General features: G+C 40.3%; 2 protein-coding genes across 2 annotated transcripts in view; one reads left to right on the forward strand and one right to left on the reverse strand.

Annotated features, from left to right (window-relative positions):
• The first annotated feature begins 5820 nt into the window (after window positions 1-5820).
• Window positions 5821-11674, forward strand: tyrp1b (tyrosinase-related protein 1b). Its single transcript, XM_069697149.1, has 9 exons — window positions 5821-5834; window positions 6656-7014; window positions 7253-7361; window positions 8381-8594; window positions 8968-9172; window positions 10433-10600; window positions 10879-11058; window positions 11147-11293; window positions 11372-11674. The coding sequence occupies exons 1-9, from the start codon at window positions 5821-5823 to the stop codon at window positions 11575-11577; spliced, it is 1602 nt and encodes a 533-aa protein (XP_069553250.1). The 3' UTR covers window positions 11578-11674.
• Window positions 11675-15491: 3817 nt separating this feature from the next.
• Window positions 15492-19544, reverse strand: part of LOC138620315 (multiple PDZ domain protein) — a 40008-nt gene continuing 35955 nt past the window's right edge. The window contains exons 42-45 of the mRNA XM_069697414.1: window positions 19303-19407; window positions 18543-18637; window positions 18261-18384; window positions 15492-17743 (exon numbers count right to left, since the gene is read on the reverse strand). Of these exons, the coding sequence (XP_069553515.1) occupies window positions 17597-17743; window positions 18261-18384; window positions 18543-18637; window positions 19303-19407 (471 nt within the window). The 3' untranslated portion in view covers window positions 15492-17596. The remainder of the gene's footprint in view (window positions 17744-18260; window positions 18385-18542; window positions 18638-19302; window positions 19408-19544) is intronic.

Raw genomic sequence — 19544 nt, forward strand, 5'->3', positions numbered from 1 at the left:
TGTGTTTAAAAATATAAAACAAATATTCTTTGAATATTCCCTTTACAAATTGTTAAATATGTGTGCACAGATCGCCTGATATGGACAGATCAAGCTACATTTGCATGTTGACTTTTGAGACACTCTTTACGCTCTCAATACATGCTGCGTTCGTGGAAAACTGGGACATATGGGCTTTTAGTAAATTAATGTGCAATTTCAAAGTTGTAGAAATGTTTTTCTAAATTGACAAAAAAAAGAACGCATACTTTTACCAAGTATAACATCTATAAAGTAGCCTATAAATGTAAATAAATGGTTCAAATAAGTTACTGGTCAGTGGTGGACTACTGGGAAAACAACAGGTATTTATATCTACTCAGGTTGGGATGTATGTATTTGTAAAATTGTTTAACACTTGTTCAACATTCTTGGTATGCATGAGTGGATTGAAACACCTAAAATTACACATAAGTTGCTACACACATTTGTGACCATTTTGAGTCAAATTTCTTTCCGTATTAACGCATATATAAGCATAACTCAGACATGCATCTGACATTCAACTGAAGTTGCTTGTACTAGTGAATGTGTGCAACACACAAAGAGAAATGTGATGCGTGCTGAGCACAGATGATAACAAAGCAACACTGAATTATTTAAGAGTTGACAGTCATTTTGAAATGTGTCCTTGTTAAGAGACTTTGCAGAAGCAGTGACAATCCAGTTGTCATTGGAATAGGGGATCACTAAAATCACTGTCAACAAACAACAAAAGTCACTTTCAGAATACTATTGAAAAGTCACATCGTTAGCAGCAGTTTCATTCAATAACAAAACTGCTGCATAAGAATGTAAGAAGCCATGGTGCAAAGCAAGCAAATTCAGTAAGCGTACATGAACTGTGGCCATGGAAACTATGTACAATTTGGGACCTAAAATGTTTTCCTTTAGCTCAATGTTTTTCTTTTTTGAAAATGAAGGTGACTGGCTTATAGTTGCACCAAACATCAGTATTGACACACTTGGTATTTGACTGGATTACATTGAACTTTGTACTTGCAATGGCAAAATGGTGGGTTTACACGGAGCTGGATCTTACTTTGATGCACAGTCCTAGAGCAGGTTGGCTGGACTTGTAATCTCATAACTGCAGAACAGGCTTTGCTTAAGTTTTCTTTGGAACTTGTTAAGATGTAACAACCTAAATCATGCATGTTTTAGCCATTTGCAAAGCAGGGATGCAGGTTTCTCAGGGTGAGTGAAATCCTACAAGGAGAAATTCCTGGCCTCTAAGCAGAGATACTAATTAAAAATACATATCAACCCATGAGGTACGTTTCAAACTTCTAAAATGGTTTTATGCATACAACTTAAAACTGTGCATTAGAATTGTTTAAAAAGCTTAAAACTGTGACCCAAATCCAGCACTGAAACCTGTATCTCTAAGACCCAGCGTGAACCTGACGCGAGGTACTTTCAACACTGAAACTATGGTTCACTTTATTTCTCACATTAATGAAGCGATACCTGCCAACTAGTTCAAGCAGGCAACTCAAGCTACAATGCTCTACTCATGTGACACGCCTCATTCTTCACAACCATCTGACTTAGAGGTGTCTAGTTCTTGTAAGCGCCAAAATGTTCCCTCCTCTCCTTGTTCCTTTCAATGACAGTGCTGCGGTGCATCAGTACAGCGGCTTTGTATTGTTGTTATTTTACCTTCAATTCTAGATCCTGAATGAAGCTTCTTTTGATACCAGTTTCATACAATCCATTTTAAGAAAAAGAAGATTTCATAGCACATTAAGCTAAATAAATAGAATAGATAGATGCCCCCTAAACTAGGATGCTAGTTAGATGTCTGTGAATGCAGAAAAGCCTCCAGTAATAGCAACGCACGCAACTTAGAAAGGTGTGGGGCCAGAAATTAGTTAATTAAGTTAGTTAATTATAAACGAGTGGAATAAGGTGATCTATGTAAGATTTACTAAGCTAAATTTAAACCGTGTGATGTTATGTATGTGGGTAGGCCACCCAATTAGTGGTTATTCATAGTAAGTTCTGTGGCTCACTGACCCTGATGGGACTTAATCGCAAAAGTTATGCGTTTTAAAATGAATGCATGTTAGTATGGATGTAGCCTAGGTATAGAAATTGGGTAATGGATTACAAGGCATTTTTTTTGTACTAGATCATATAAGTAAGTAAGTCAGTTGGGGCCATAAAAGTGCCGAAAGCACTAAACACTACTGCTGCCTGTTCTTTCAGCCCGACCACCACCAAGGCATCCACATGCAGGCGCTGACTCGGAGTTTAATTTACTTGCTCATAACTCCCTATTATCTATATGTAAACATATCTGCGGGGAGTGATGAGGTGGGAGCATAAAGCAATGATCTGCTCCTGCAATACAAATTTTAAACATGAGTTGTCTGACTGAAATGAACTGAGCATTAGCTTGCCAGACTTACTTGGCAACACTCTGTCCCTTTCAGTCTTCCCACATGGGTACCGAGTATCAACACTTGGATGTGTGATACGTATAATGGTGCAATTTTCTTTTGAAATGGTCTATTTGAAAATAAACCTGACGCTGACCAAAGCCTAATGCAAAATTAGTCACGCTAGACAGCTGTCATCCTTAGAAGAAGCACGGTACATGCAGGTAAGATGCAGAGGTTTAGCATTAGCAACACACATCTGGAATTGCATTTATGCCCTTAACGGGTATTCAGCTGGGGCGCTTTAAAAAACACGTTTCAAAATGTTTTCACACAGGACAGCCTCACCTGCAATTAGTCAATAATGTTAAGAGATCTATTTGTATCTAAGTGTCATTAACTCACAGCGTATCTCATTCCAACTGGTTAGTAAGCTCTCCATCTGGTGTGGAAGTCATTAAATAAACAGACCTTCCAGTGAGAATATTTGCTCATTTGCTCATAGCAGCAGTTCAACATCCATTATGAACACACCATATCAAATTGTGTTTGAATTTTACAGTTACTTAAAAGTATTTTGTATGTAAAAATATTCTAAGCAAAAATAATGAATCCTCATTTGCATCAAATAGCCCCTGTTGTACTTACTGATAGTACTGATAGCAAGTGTCAGTTGTTACTGGATTTTCCCTTTATTTAACCATTACAACTGTTTAACCTCAGCCAACTGACCTTCTGTCATTTCTACCAGGATAGCCGCGCTTGATTCCTCCAAAGTGGCTTCAACCAAGGCCAAAAAACAGGAGCAGCACCAGAACGAGAATGCAATAGCCATGTCAGACCTCCCGCCTACCTCCACAGAGGAGTCTGCCAATACTGGACCAGGACCCGACTCCTCAACAGACCTCAGGACTTCCATTCTCTAGGGGAGTCCAACTGTTTGTCTGTTCTTACTGTATTTAAATCAAACCCAAAAAGCCACTTTCCACCCCTGCACCCAAATCCACTTAGACACCAAGTGCTCACCCTAAATTCTCAAACCCTAATTAAACCCAACACACACTGCCTTGGATTGTGACTGTAATAACCAGTGTATATGTATCACATTTATACTTGGTGTATATGACTATATGTTTGTCTGTGTGTGCATGTAATTTGAAAGAAAGAGAAACTGTAACACATTTGACATGTATAAATGTGTGGATGAGTGAATAGGAAAAGTGTGTTTTAAAATATTCTGTACATGTGCAAGTGTGTAAATGTGATAAAACTGTTATGTATCTAGTTTAAAGTCTGTAATCTCTTTCAGCAGCAATGGAATTAATGAAAACTTTATTTAAACTCACCACATTAGTCAAAGCTGTTATAACTATGTAAAAGGGGCAGCAGGCATGAGCAATTCCCCAGGAAGTCATTCCAGTCTGTTCACAAAGTGCCGCAGCACTACAAAGTGCTTTATATGGACAGTCTTATTAACTGTACAACACAAGCCCATTCGGAAAATTAAAAAAAAAAAAAAAATCGATTTTTCATTACTGAGATGGAGTTTAAAACTTGATTTGATTTTTATTCTACATAACTCTTGACCTTTGTATTATCATGTGTTATTTGAGCACTACCAAATAAAAATGATAATGTTAAATTTGTTGCTTCCTTATTGATTCCCTGTATAGATTTTTCTGCAGTTGCTCTGCACTGTGTGGTTTACAAGGTTTAGGTCAAAGAAATTCAATAATTTGAGGTGAACAAGTGATTAATTTGCAGGCGGACATTATGAAGAAGTTTTCCCTAGTCTCCTGTTGGCCTCCACAGATAACAAACCACAACCATATTGGCTGAAACCTTGGCATTTTCTCATATGATTTTCCCCTTACTAAAGATTCTCTCGTCAACTAATAATCGTTAGTTCAAGCCAATTATTTAAATACATATGTTTGGGGCATTAGAAAATGGTTTGACTTCCAGGGGTCACAAAGAATGTCGTTAGTAAGATTGTTAACAGTGTGCTATAATAATGAGAAATACAAAACCGAAACAATGGGCATTCAAAATACAACTTTTACAAGCGCATGCACAAAGCAGGGTGCCTATTATTGACATTTTAAACCGCATCAATCATTCTGAATTTATCAGGACAACCAGCAAAGAGATTGAAAATTTTGTTTTAACACAGTCTTGTTCATTCAAGACCCACAGTGTCTGTGTCTAGACTACTAACAAAATATGAACAGGCAGGCCGTAAGAGAACCTGCACCTTCCATTTGGTAACTAGCTTTTACAGTCCGAAGCAACTCTACAGTGACGAGAAGAGGCCGAGACACACCGTGGAACCGGACCTTTGTTTTGTTTTCTGGGACATTTTTAAATATCTTAGACTGAAACTTGTACCTATCAACACACTTTTCATCAAGGATGTCTCTGTACATTGCTGCATTCATCTTTCCCTCAACCCTGACTAATTTCCCCGTTCATGCCGCTGAAAAACATCCCCACAGCATGATGCTGCCACCACCATGCTTCACTGTAGTGATGGTATTGGCCCGGTGATGAGTGGTGCCTGGTTTCCTCAAGACATGACGCTTGGCATTCAGGCCAAAGGGTTCAATCTTGGTTTCATCAGACCAGAGAATTTTGTTTCTCATGGTCTGAGAGTCCTTCAGGTGCCTTTTGGCAAACTCCAGGCGGGCTGTCATGTAAATGAATTTAATCCATTTTGGAATAAGGCTGTAACATAACAAAATGTGGCAAAAGTGAAGCGCTGTGAATGCTTTCCGGATGCACTGCACCCCCAGGTTATCCACAAGGCCATGTTTCTAAAGAGGAAAACTCAACTGGTAACAAATGTTTCTGTAAATGATTTATAACATCTCACAAGGCACAGTATGAGAGGTGTTTTTTTCCTGCAACTAAACGACTAATGAAAACTTGGTCGACTCACTTCTCTTGTCGCCTAACACTCAGTCGATTGTTTGTGGGCAGCTCTACTTCAGCATGAATACTGTCTCACAGTTGAGTCTTTTCTTGTGCGAGTGACCACACAGACTGGCTTCATTTTGGCTACGATCACAAGGCATATTGAATGTTTGCGAAAGCACTGAAGTACTGAAGTACCCTCAAGTGTATCAATGTGTGTACTGTGTTTGTGTGTGTGTGTGTGTGTGTGTGTGTGTGTGTGTGTGTGTGTGTGTGTGTGTGTGTGTGTGTGTGTGTGTGTGTGTGTGTGTGTGTGTGTGTGTGTGTGTGTGTGTGTGTGTGTGTGTGTGTGTGTGTGTGTGTGTGTGTGAGCTCCAGCATGAGCTCCAGGAGGGTCTGGTCATGTGCTTAATAGCTACTTAAGACAGAAGAGGGAAATGGGCCGACTCTTGGGGGCCGACAGTTCTGCAAACAGAGGAGCAGCATGCACAGTCAGAGGTAGGGGAATACATTACACCGATTTTATGTCTAATTAAACTGTAGAATTCAAAGAAATCTTACAAGTTAATAGTATACATGACTGCTAAGCACCTGTAGAAAGTGAAATGAAGTATTTTAGCCCAAGATAGGCATCAGATTTCCACATAACTCAGCCCATGTTGTAGAGCCTAGTATTAAGGTTGCATTCAATCAGTCACAATATGCTAGATTTCTTTTACTTTTTTTTACAATTGGTAACTCTTCTTGGATGGTTGTTATCTCAGTTTTGTTGTAAAATAATTGCTCCTGCCAAATTATTCCACACTCCTTCATTCATTCCTAATCAACAAGCTTCAAAAGATAAGCAAATGTAACGAAAAAAAAAAAAGGTTGAAGGAAATCATCTCTTGCCGTCTATTGTTGAGAGCATTTCTGAATTTGTGAGAGTTGAAAGCTAATGGCTTTGTAAATTATGAATCATGACTGGATTGCCTGCAGGGGCGTGTAAGAAGTGAAGTTTTAGAATAATGTTAAGACGCTTTAACAAGAGAACACAAACCGAGTAGATGTTCTCGTCTGCGGTGTGTTAAATTTATTTTGTACTGTAGCTAATGTGTTCTGGGATAGACTCTGGCCTTTCACTACCCTGAACATGATGAGTGGTTTAGAAAAGAATGGATGGATGTAAAACTATAATTCGCAACACGTAAAACATGTCTACTGTCTCTGTGTGTTTCTAAAATATCTAACCTACTTTATTTTGATCTTGTTCTCTCTAACCTCCCGTATGTCTCTTAAATACTCCCTCTTCTTTCACCTTCTTCTCTGGATTTTGTTAGTGTGTGGGGAGTGGGTCTCCTGGTCGTGACCTTGTGTGCCACCCTAACGTTGGCCCAGTTCCCCCGGGTGTGCGTCACCCCAGAGGGGCTGGAGAGCGGCCAGTGCTGCCCATCCCCTACAGAGGTGGCAGGGGATGAGTGTGGCTCCCGGACAGGAAGAGGGCAGTGCGTGACCATTGCGGCGGACAATCGGCCCCATGGACCGCAGTACCCTTATGCTGGGCGGGATGACAGGGAGAGGTGGCCGCTCAGGTTTTTCAACCGCACTTGCCGGTGCAATGGGAATTTCACTGGCTACAACTGTGGCCGATGTCAACACGGGCTGACTGGACCAAACTGTGATCAGAGGGTCTCTGTGGGTAAGTGAACGGACCCTAGAAATACAATTTATAATTTCTATCTCCTACTGCACCCTTTAAGATTTCATGGGTCTACATGCGCCAAGGGAATGAAGGCAGCATTTAGTGCTAGAGAAAGAAAATGTCTATATTAATTTTTAATAACATTTTCTCTTCTCTCCTTATCCTTTATTCCTCCCACACCTCAACAACCCCTCATTCCCTCCTGTCTTTGTCCACCCCATTAACCCTGCTCCAGTAAGGAGGAATATTATGGAGATGAGTCCGGCTGAGAAGCAGGCGTTTGTGAATGCTTTGGACCAAGCTAAGAGAACTATTCACCCTGACTTGGTCATCTGTACAAGACGGTACGTATGTATAATAACAGGATGCTACTTACAGGGCTGAGTATCAGTCGACAATGTTCAATACCAATATTGATATCTGGAGTTTGATACTGGTCCGTGCATAATACCTTTTTCAATACCAATTTTATAATATCCTTTTTAAGAAAAAGAAAATGCCACCAAGTGTAACCCAATTTCTTCTGTATGTACACTTAGCTAGGTAAAATGATGTGTTTTAAAACAAACAATATTAGTGTGGATGAAGCTCGGGTATTAAATTGTGGTACCAAATGAAGAGCCATTTTTCCATACTAAATAGTACTGCAGCAATCTATTTCTTTGCCATAAAATAAATCCTACCCAGGCTATGATTACTTATCATTAATTTCATGACCTGACTTCGTAGAAGGAGTGACTTGTAACCAGCCAGTCTTTGGTCTTGTATCAACACACTGGAACAGGTAGCCAGGTTTTACCAAAGTACCTGCAGACTCAGTCTAGTTGAGTCTGGCATTTGAAAGCTCAGCAATATAACTATGGGTGAACTCGTGCTGTGTTTTTTTTTTTTTTATTTATTTTTTAACATAATCAGTTAAATCATAACATATCCTGTAGCAGCTTTATTTCTTTCTTCTCTATGAGCAGCAGGCAGATGGAAAAGCAAATTATCAGATTTAGGAAAGAGTAAAGGGAATTATAATCTTCTAAGTAACAGTACATAAATATGTGAATAACCTCCTTCTAAATCAGCTGAGGTTTGCAGTCGATTAATTTTTGAAGCGATTCTCTCCTGCAGGTAAAAACCTTTTAACCTCCTAATCAGAAACTTTAATTTCTTCTATAAATGGCCAAGCCCAGGACTTCCGCTGCAGGCCAGACATTTAAGGCAGAGTTCCCTTTGGCAGCGACTTCAAGGAATAAAATACAATATCTACATATGAGTGGCTGAGCTAAAAGCGTGCATCCTCGCACTTCAGATCAATCAGCATTGTGCAGGGAAAAAAACAAAACACAAATTGACATGTACCCCTTGTGTTTAGGTACCAAGAGGTGTTTGGGCCTGATGGCAACACCACAATGTTTGAGAACGTCACCATTTACAACTACTTTGTTTGGAGCCACTACTACTCAGTCAGCAAGACATACCTGGGGCCGGGCCAGACCAGCTTCGCGGGCGTAGACTTCTCCCACGAGGGCCCAGGTTTTGTCACTTGGCATCGCTATCATCTGCTTCAACTGGAGAGAGACATGCAGGCGAGTAAAGGGCAGGAGGGGAGGTAAAGGGGGAAAGTGGAAAGGAAAAGAGGGAGGGTAGCTTTTGGGCTGATGAAGTGATGGGAAAAAGGAAGTAAGGATAGGAGAAGGGATGATGATGAGAGGAAGGAGAGAATGAAGGGGGGATTTGGAAAGATTGACACGCAGTGTCAGGAGGAAGGAGGAAGAGGAGGTAAAGGAGAAATATACTGAGCAAGAAAATGGGAGAGGATCATATGAAAAATGTGCAGAGGTAGTGGATATAAGAAAAGAATAAGAAGATTAAACTGCGTAATTTGATAAAAAGCAAATCAAGAAAACTGTCAAGAAATAATTTACACAACCGCTCTCTTGACCTGTTTCATCTGTGCAGGACATGCTGGGGGACCCAACATTCGCCTTGCCCTACTGGAACTTCGCCATCGGAGGCAGCGAGTGCGACATCTGCACCGACGACTTGCTCGGAGCCAGGAGCCAGTTCGATATGAACTCCATCAGCCCAAACTCTTTGTTCTCCCAGTGGCGGGTCGTCTGCGAGAGCGTGGATGACTACGACAGTTTGGGCACCGTCTGCAACAGTAAAGACAGCCACAGAAACGCACCCGTTACACACCACAACTGTGCAACAGGGTGGTGTTGATATACGGCATCGTCTCAGTTGCATCAGGAAAAGAGGGCAAAGAGCTCATAAAGAGAGCATGTAGAACATAAGCGGCTATAAATAATACCTCACAGCTGTTGTGCTAAATTCGATATTGCTCGCTATTGCTACAGTTTGTTTTCAAATGACTCCGAGTTGCTCTGTGCATCTAAAGCACTGCACCTTGGATTTTGGAACAGTTTTTGATTCATTGACCCTAATTTCTCAACAGAAGACATCAGAACATACAGCAGTCTTCAAATGTTAAATCTAAATGGGTCACGAGATGTAGACAACGCAAACTTTTAGCCTGTAATAAGCTAACACTGCATAAGCTCGACTTTAGGTGAGCAGATTTCTGAAGGATTGGATCTCATGCCACACAGATTACTGCCCTAAATCACTACCTTTCCTTCAGTGCTCAAATACTGTATTGTTCTTTCATCTGGAAGAATTAAGAATGTCAATCACCTTTCACTGAAAGTGCTCCGCCACAAACACAAAAAAGGAGGTTCTTTTGAAGTGCATTATGCATAAAAAAAAAAAATCATGTTTGGTAACAGGTAGGACATGTGAGTGGCCGACGTGCCAGTGATCCGTCTCGTTATTCCCCTTAGAGTCATGACAGGCCCGGTATTTCCTGCGTCAACAAGCAACGTCTCCTTAATTGGGTTAGGGGGGTTGCCTCATTTGTGCATGTGCTTGTTGAAGACAGGAATCTAGCAGTCTACTGGTTTCCTTTGATCTGAAGGAATAATCTTCAAACAGACAGACAACTCAGTTATGTAGCCTTCTGTTTATGTGCTCGTGTAGGAGAGAAAGCACACAAAAAAAAAAGAACGAAAGGGATCATGCATGCGAGAGACAAAAAAAAGAAAGACTTGTATTCAGTATCAAAGCTCCCACTCACTACTGTTGACTTTTATTGAATAATTAAAAAAAAGAGAGCTGCCATCCTGTCATGTTGAAGGCTGATTGTACTAGTCAAGTATCCCACACAGAATTAGAAAGTGGTTAAATAATACAACATTTCTAATTAGAGTTCTTTCCGTTTCTTTGGGGACCAGTGGCTCACTAACAAAAACCTACAACTGTCATTACTCAACTTACGTCTTGTGCTATCGTAAAGGAAATTATGTTTGACTTGAGTTAGACAGCAGCATTACCTCTGACCCTGGTTTCTGTGTTCAACACCAAGGCACAGAGAGTAGCCCCATCAGGAGGAACCCAGCGGGCAACGTGGCACGACCCATGGTGCAGAGGCTGCCGGAGCCCCAGGACGTGTTGGACTGTCTGACGCTCACCACCTTCGACACGCCTCCTTACTACTCTACCTCCTCTGAAAGCTTCAGGAACACTATTGAAGGTGTGTGGCTGAGGGTCATCGGTCAGAAGAATAGCAGCAGTTTCAGATTTGACATTGTCCCATCCGCCAAAAGGGAATTATTTAGGAGGGGCTCAGCTGAGGAAATAAAGTTGCTGAAGTGTAGATGCAGACACAAAGCCAGAAACACACTCACTCAATCCTCCACCCACGTGCACATACGGTTCGCTCCAGCATGGCATTTGCTGTTTCTAATTTTGGTAAATGAGAGCTTTCATTAATATTTGGGTTTGTTTGTTATTTTGTTCTGCATTTTCTAGGCTACAGCGCCCCCCAGGGGATGTACGACCCCGTGATCCGCAGCCTCCACAACCTGGCTCACCTCTTCCTCAATGGGACGGGTGGACAGACCCACCTGTCCCCCAATGATCCCATCTTTGTCTTGCTACACACTTTCACTGACGCAATCTTTGACGAGTGGCTCAGCAGGCACCGACCAGGTACACTGAGATTAATTCACATGCCAATACAGCAACATATTCACTTTGAAGGATGAAGAGATGGATCAACAGTTGTCCCTGCCTGCAGGTGACATCGTTTACCCTGAGGAGAACGCTCCCATCGGACACAACCGCAGGTTCAACATGGTTCCTTTTTGGCCTCCTGTCACCAATGCTGACATGTTTGTCCCTGCCCGAGAAAACCTGGGATACTCATATGAAGTCCAGTGGCCAGGTGAGTAGCCGCACACATGCACACATGCACAAAACCCAGTTAGACCTGCTAACATTCCGCTACTCCTTCTGCTTCTAGTTCGTGCCTTTACCCTATCTGAGATCATCACTGTAGCCGTCATTGCTGCAGTGCTGGTCGTGTCAGTGGTGGGTGGCATCATTGCCTGTGCCATGCGGGCCCGTTCCTACCACTCGGCTGAGTCCTTAGAGCCGCTGCTGGGAGAAACTTTTCAACGCTACTCAGACGACGACCGGAGGTTGGACAAATCCCAGTCTGTTGTCTAAATGCACGCCTTTCTAAAGAGGCCTTAAAAATGTAATGCATTTGTTTGGCATTTTTTTTAATTCTACATTTACACTAATAAAGTTGAACTGGTTGTGAACCCGGAGCCTGTTGTGTGTCTGCAAGTATTTTCTTTGAATTTAAGCTGGGTCCGATGGCATAGCTGTGGGAACATGTTCCATAAAAGGGGTGCTGTGACAATGATGCATGTGTGAGTTGGGTAGGAGGTGACCTTCAAAACTCGTGAAAAATATCTGTATAAATTACATGCTGTTAAATGCAAACTGGTTGTGTACGCTTTCTAAAATAATGGATTGTGCTGCTTAAAACGTAGTAGTAGTAGTATACTTATGATTACCACATAGTATTTATCTATAATTTTGGAAGAAAACCCTCAAAAATGCACTCCATTCACATCCGCACACACACAGACAAACACACATACATACATACATACATACATACATACAACAGCAGCTGGGCACTGGCTCATAGGGATCTGGAGTTACACAATAAACAATGATGATAAAACAGTGAAAACTGACTCTGTTATTTACTCAGAAAGCAGGCAATGATCTGATAGCAAACACAAACAGTATACACAACAGTATCTATGCGATGTCTCTTATGAAAGATTTATAAAATTTATAAAATATCTTGATCATAAAAGCATCGATCACTGACATAGTTAATATTCCCAAACAAAACAAGATGATCAAACTCACTGTTAATAACAGACACATGTGCATTTAGGCCTCTGGTACACATTGTCTTACTTTTAAACAAAAATTATTTTATTTTATTTGTTGTATTTTCATGCCTGTAACCCTTAGAGATACCAGCCATGGACCAGTTTCTGTGTTTTACAGGGAGGACAGAGGGTCTTTAGGGGAGACAGCGGCTCAACAGTATCTGACACACATAGAAGTGGTAAACAACTTCTGAAAGCTGGAACCTGAAGACTACTTTCAGATGCAGCTCGGCGCTGCGTACGAAGTTATTTAGTCCGCTTCCCGACAACCTGCTCGGTACCAGTGGAAGCTTTTACTTTCATATGATTACAGTATCTTCAGTCTAGCTTTAAAACTGAGCTTCTGAAAGACAGTAATATGGGCCGAGAGTGGCTGTGGGTCTTTGAGGGGTAAATGTCTTGCAATGCCATGTAAAGCATGTTGAAATGTAACCGTTCACGAAATATACATACAAATAAACTTGTCTTACCTTGTTAGTAGTACCTTCATCATCTCCTCCATGTAATTGGCTTTTCTGTCAGCCGCTGGCCTCTTCCGCTCCCTTTGCTTGATAAACGTTTGACTCTGTGCTAAAATACTAGAGAACAGTACCCGCGGTACTTGTCCATCGTCTTCCGCCCGACCTGCTGTCAAGTGTTGGTTTTAATCCGCTACGTTTTCCTCTTCTTAATGGCTTTATAAAGAAATTATAAAGTCACTTTTGCGTTGCCATTTATGTCAGATGATGATGGGCTGTTTGTGTTCACCTGTCTGAAGGACCTCAAACGTCATTTCCGCTCGGACAAAAGTTGGAGACCTAAGATCAACTATGAACCACTAACTGAAATGAAAACTTCTTTACAATGAGTATAAAGAACAACAAAACGGAGGGAAAAAAAAAAATAGCTTTTTTTCAAAAAAATAGCTTTTTTTTCAAAAAAAAAGTGGTTGGACCACCTGAACCAGTTTACAATGGATGGCCAAATAGCTAGCCTATTGGTAAAAAAAAAAGAAGAAGAACAAAGAACACAATAGCCTACTTTCCTGTTGTCTGAACTCATTTAGTAAATTACTCTTAAAAACACATTCCTCCTCATGCTACCAGCTGTTGATACTATATTCATCTCTCTGTAAGAGAGGCTATTGTCAGTCAGGTCTGATGTTACCCTTCCTTTCATTCTGTGCCTATAGGCCTATTACTATGTGAATATTACAGTAGAGTGTACAGGCCTCAATACTGCAGGCCTTTTGCTTCAGGCGTAAATTTGCTTGTCTGAAGCCTTAGGCCAAATGACAAATCACACCCTGCTTAAATGTAATGTTACTTCTAATCAATGAGGCAGATCAAGACCATGCAAATTTCCATGTTTTTATAACAGCATACACATCGCCCCCATGTGGATTTAAGGCATTACTGCAAAAGGAGGACATCGATTCAGTTTCATCGATTCATCGACATAGTCGTTTTGACCTCACGTTCTAAATTAGGATAGAAAAATCTTGTCCCATGTAGGAAATCACAAAGGCTTTTTGTAGGAGAACATATTTCTGCCCCGGCCAAAACTGGTGTAAATTGAGATATTACATATTGCAGGCACTGAACTACACAACACAAGGGGGTTAGTACTTTCTCAGGACTGTTATAACTCTGTGAGAAAAGACCGTGTCGGGCCTTTGAATCGGAGCCTGTGTGATGATTTGACCACCTGGCCCTGTGTAATTACGTACAAAGGCACACAGCATGTATTATTTGTGATCCCCTGTTGCATCTTTGTAAACTTAAAGCCAGAGCAACAGGTCGCAATGAGGGCAGAGACGTCGTGTCCTTGTATTTTTTCTGGGGATTTGGGTTAAAGCAGTTTCATTAGAATTTGTTGTGGGTTTGAACAAGATATAAAGCTTTTTAACTCGATGTCCTTAAGTTTGATTAATTTTACGTAAAGAAAAATAAAGATTCAATTTAATAATTAGAAAACACTCAACCAGCAGAATTGTATTCCTGGAAGAGTAAAGCACAATCTTAGAAAAAAAGTTTTTAGTAATAAGAAAGATGAGATTCGTATGAAAAAAGTGATTGGAAATTCTTTTGTATGTTCATTTATTATAAAAGGACCTCAGGGACAACTTGGACTTAACTGTTTCTGAAATCCTGACTACATCCTGCCTAAGGGATAGTTGAATAAATGAATTGGCAAACTAGAGAAAAAGAATGAAACTATTTGACCTTCAAATTCTTGTTTTAATAAACCAGAGAAGTCTTACAATTCATAACAAGATGTCATGCAGGGCATCTCTGATTTGGCTGCATTAATGTGTCTTGTTATTTCCTGCTTCAGGCAATGACACTGAATAAAATTGGATGAAATAAGCATACACATTTCTTTGTGCCAATTTTCCAGTCAGTCCAGCTCATTTATTTGTATTAACCTAGACTCCGTGTTGGGAAATAATGTGGAACTAGTACTTAACATGTAATTTTAGGCCTACAGTAGGTACAGTAAATCTCCCTGTTAGGTTATTTTTGTCTTGCTTTAAGAGAAACAAGATTTTAGGACTCAGCACTGGACTGAATTACTTAGGATTGGCATTTTTGCAGCACAGACTGATATCCCAAAAAAGAACCTCAAAGGAGAGGATGGAGAAGAAGCGCAAATGATTTTATTTTTTTTGGACCCATCATCAGTTAGCTGTTTTTTCTGTACCACCAGGTGACACTGACAGCAAAAAGACACAATCCTTAGGATTGTGAATATGGATAGATGTGACAGACACACAGAACAATCATTGAGCACCACTACCCTCCTCAGAGAGAGGATCATTAGTGCCTTTCAAGTGAAATTCATCTTATTATCAGCAGCACAAAAATTCATTTCAGTATTTGCAGCCACGGAAGACACTGCCCACTGTAGGTTTTTTCCATGCTGGAAAAGAGTCTAAGAAGTGCCACTGGGTGGAGAAGGTCCTATTCCTTGTGGCCTGCTGGCATATTACTTATGCATTTTTGAGGGAGCATGGTTGTAAAAACTTCAGATCAGTTTTCTTGCTTAATGAAAACAAAGACAGATGTCAATTCATCCACCCTCTGCTACTCCCTCAAGAGATGTATGGAAATTCACTGAAGTGAACAAAAGAGGTTAAAAGTGTTTAAATGCTAAACAAATAACACAGATAATAATTTTTTTTATTCACAAAAGAAGGGCTATTATATTGTAGGCAACATTCAAGTTAAATGCACAAAAAACATTTCCTCCATCTTAAAACCCTCCTCATGCCAGCAGGCAAGCAATTGTTCATCTGGAGAAGGATAAACCAGGCTGCGATGGCTGGGTTTCAATAAAGCTTGCAATGTGAACAGATGGCTTTGATTAATGCGGAAGCTCCAGACAGGATCTCCCTTGATGCCTCTTATTTCCTAAATGAGACATTTGTGTGCAAAAGTATTGTTTGTCAAGTTGTCACCAGTAACTCTAGTAATTAAAGTGAAGGTTCTGTGCATTTACAAAATAAAAAGGCACAGGTTTTCTCTCTCTGGGTGTCTCTCTGACTCGGGTTGAAAATGTTTTTGTCCTAACTTCAGCTTTCTCTAGAATTTAGTTTTTCTCGAACTTATGCCCCTCTCTTTTCCTCTCCTCCGCTCTCCTCTTGTGACTACTCCGTGATTTAGAGCGACCTGCCATTCTATGTACGGCACGCACTTCATCCTATCACCTTGACTAAACCCGAGTGATTCAGAGTGTGTATTAATGTTTCACAAAGACAGAGGGAAAGAGCGAGCGAGAGCGAGACAAAGAGCAAAATCACCACAATAAAACATCTCCAAGGCAAAACGCAGTTCAACGATTTGGAAATATATGCAAAAAATATGCAGAGAATGCAAAAAAAAATTCTTGCATCTATCCTTAAAAATGTGACTTCAGGCCCAGGCGCACTTGTTTAACAGTTCAGGAGTTTGAGATTTTCTCAAATACTTCTCTCTGGTGGGCATCTGTGGGTTTTGAAAGTCAAAGAATGTGGTATCCACTTGCTTATCCTACTCAGTATTATTCCAGAGAGAAATCACACAAAAAAAACAGTTTGCATGAGGGTTTGCTTGGTTGCTGTGATCCATCTTTAAAATATGACCATATTTAAGCTGTTTGTTTATGGGATACTGTATACAGAGGTACATGCAGGAAATAAGTAAAGAAAAGAACAAAAATCTTAAATTATAAAAAAATGTTGGAAACAAAATTCTAACAAATGAACATTTAATACGATTTCTTACAGAAATTCAGTGACACGATGTTACACAATGCCAAACACACAAGTTTGTGTTGTGGCTAGGAGGACTACTGAGTTAAATTAAATTAAATATACGGTGAAGAAAAACAATATGAATCACAGTTTAAATAAATTCATATAAAACAGGTACAAGGTCTCTAAATAAAGATTACACATTACACTAAAACAATACTTTCTGAAAATCCTAAAAACAAAAAACAAAAAAAAACAGCTGCTCGAGTTAAATAAATAATAACTTGGTAAATATGCTGATATCCAGCAGCTGCTTTTTACAGATGTAACCAAATGCCATTTTTCGGGATTGCCTACTTAACATACGGTTGTAATTATTATTAATTATCAACATGTCATGAAAGAATGAGATTAAGAAGAAAAGTAAAACAGTCTTTCAAAGCAAATGTCCTAAAACCTTATTGCCATATAAAAGATTGGCAGAAGCACTTGGCATGTTTTGGGTCTTAGGAGTTCGATACAGTAGTTACAATTTCTATTGTGTTAGTTTGTATGGTCAATTTATTTAGAAGGTCTAAGGATATTTATTTATTCATGAGTGTCTTTACCTGGACAATAATGCACATCAATTTACAACTACATTATAAATAACCTAAATAAGACATTAGCTTACTTATTGCCTGCTATTTTTCATTTCATTTCTATGACCATGTTTTCTGTGGTCATGTTTATGAATATAATATTTTGTCCATACATGATTGGGGTATACATTTTTTTTCATAAAACAAACAGAATATTTCAAATAACACCTTTACTGGAATATGAGCTTATACTGGAAATTCTGTGTGCATGTAAACACACCCGAGCTATGTTTGCAGTTAGAGGTAGCTTACCCAAACTAAATAGGGATAAATTTAGACTCAAGCCATGATATTATACAAAACTACATAATTTGAACTGTCCATGTTTGCCTCTTCATGTCTGAGTGAAGCAGCTACATCCCTTCAGGTTTATTTTGGTCTTGATATAATAAAAATGGGACACAATGGGTCGTGTCTTAGGAGAGCACAGTGAGGACTACGGTTCCTTTGGTCTTTTTCAGGATGTCCACCGCTTCGGCATGAGTCACTTCCTCCAGGCAGTGTCCATTCACAGCAATGATCTGATCTCCACGTTTCAGTCTGCCGTCCTCGATGGCAGCCCCCTGCATAGTACAAAGACAAAGCCACCAGCGTATAAAGATCAGAGATCACACACTGTTTACATCAATACGACAGCACATGCAGTATGTGATGACAAATGCAGATTGAAGAAAAACAAAACAATGAAACAACTGGCTGCGATGGAAGAAAATGCCTTTTATATGATTATAGGTAGCAATTGTTATTTTGTCATTAAGAATTGACCAGCTGCTATAAACCACAAGTCATTTACAGATTATAACTGAACACCATTGTGTGGAAGGCAATGGAAATTTGTCCTTGATGTGACATGCAGACACAGAATAAAAACATACACGTAGAAAAAACACAATCATCTGTCAGTAAGGACCAGCTCATGCCTGTTATTGTACTAGCATGGCTGATGATCTGAAAAAGTTGTTATTATACCAGAGGGAAAGCTGTTCCATGTGATTTACAGACTGCTGTTAAAATTGTCTTTCTAAAAACAAAACGTATGTGTTTCCCCAACGAAAGGAGGCCTGGCGGATGTTTCCTCACCTTGTTGAAGATAGTTTTGATGTAGATCGGCAAGTCTCCGTGAGGGCTGCCAAACCCTCCTACAATGCTGAAGCCCAGGCCCGAGGAGCCTCTCTCCAGAGTGATGGTTTTATACATGCGAGTACTGAGGGGAAGTAAATGCAACACAATGGATGTTTGTTGCTGAGCATGCCGGTGTGCATGCGTTTGTAAACCAGTGTTGCACTGGCTCTGCAGTGAAGTCGTCGTGTGCCTCTATCGAGTGATTAAACCAGCAGGAGACTGTTGGAAACTGATTCTTACCAGAGGTTGTTCTGAAAGCAGGTCTGGCTGCCAGGTTGGCCTGACGACCGAGTGTGCAAGTCCCTGTGATCCTGTGGGCCTGAACCTGCTGCCACCTAGACACACACACACACACACACACACATACGCACGCACACACGCACACACACACACACACACACACACACACACACTATAATATAAAGATAAAGATAAAGTACTATCGAGAATATTTAGGCACATTTAATGTTTATATTCTTATCCAGCAGGGAGACATCTGTTTGCTTCATTCATTCTGCAGCACATGACAATGATCATAACATCATTGAGTCACTCAGGGATTAAATGAAGAGTCAGAAGCAGCTGAGGCTGCCTGAGTCCACAAAGGAATTGTGTAAACTTCTTTGAAAATGCTGGGAGCAAACTACCTGCCAAGTAAAAACTCTGCACATGTGCACCTCAGAGAATTGGCGCTGTTTTGAAGGAATAGTGATTGGATTTGGATTTATGTGCAAAATACTGATAATAAAGAGTCTGCTGAAGCTATCTAAATTTAATTCCTTGTTAAAGACATGTGTTTGAGTTGTGTCTGTGAAATAATGTTTTGGTGAGTTTTAGAAAAGTAAAAATGATCTAGAGGAAGCAGGCTACGATGCATTATTGTCTTTCTCTGATAATACAGAACGTAAACTTGCTGACGTTATCGCACAGAAAACTTACTGTCGAACAGGCATTACATATCAACTACTGTATGCGTCACTGAGATGTATGTATGAGTCACCTGCAGACTGACAGTTCCGGTGGCGTTCTTCAGTAGGGCTCCACCATCGACATGAGTCATCCCCTCAGTGGACACATCATTGATACTGAGGATCCTGTCTCCTGTCTGGATGACACACAGACACAGACACACACAGAGAGAGTGAGAGTGAGAGAGAGAGAGAGAGAGAGAGAGAGAGAGAGAGAGAGAGAGAGAGAGAGAGAGAGAGACACACACACACACACACACACACACACACACAC

This window comes from Brachyistius frenatus, unplaced genomic scaffold, assembly GCF_029030835.1.
Source record: "Brachyistius frenatus isolate BFR_SWC_R1_liver_20210118 unplaced genomic scaffold, ASM2903083v1 Contig_23, whole genome shotgun sequence".
Lineage (NCBI taxonomy): Eukaryota > Metazoa > Chordata > Actinopteri > Embiotocidae > Brachyistius > Brachyistius frenatus.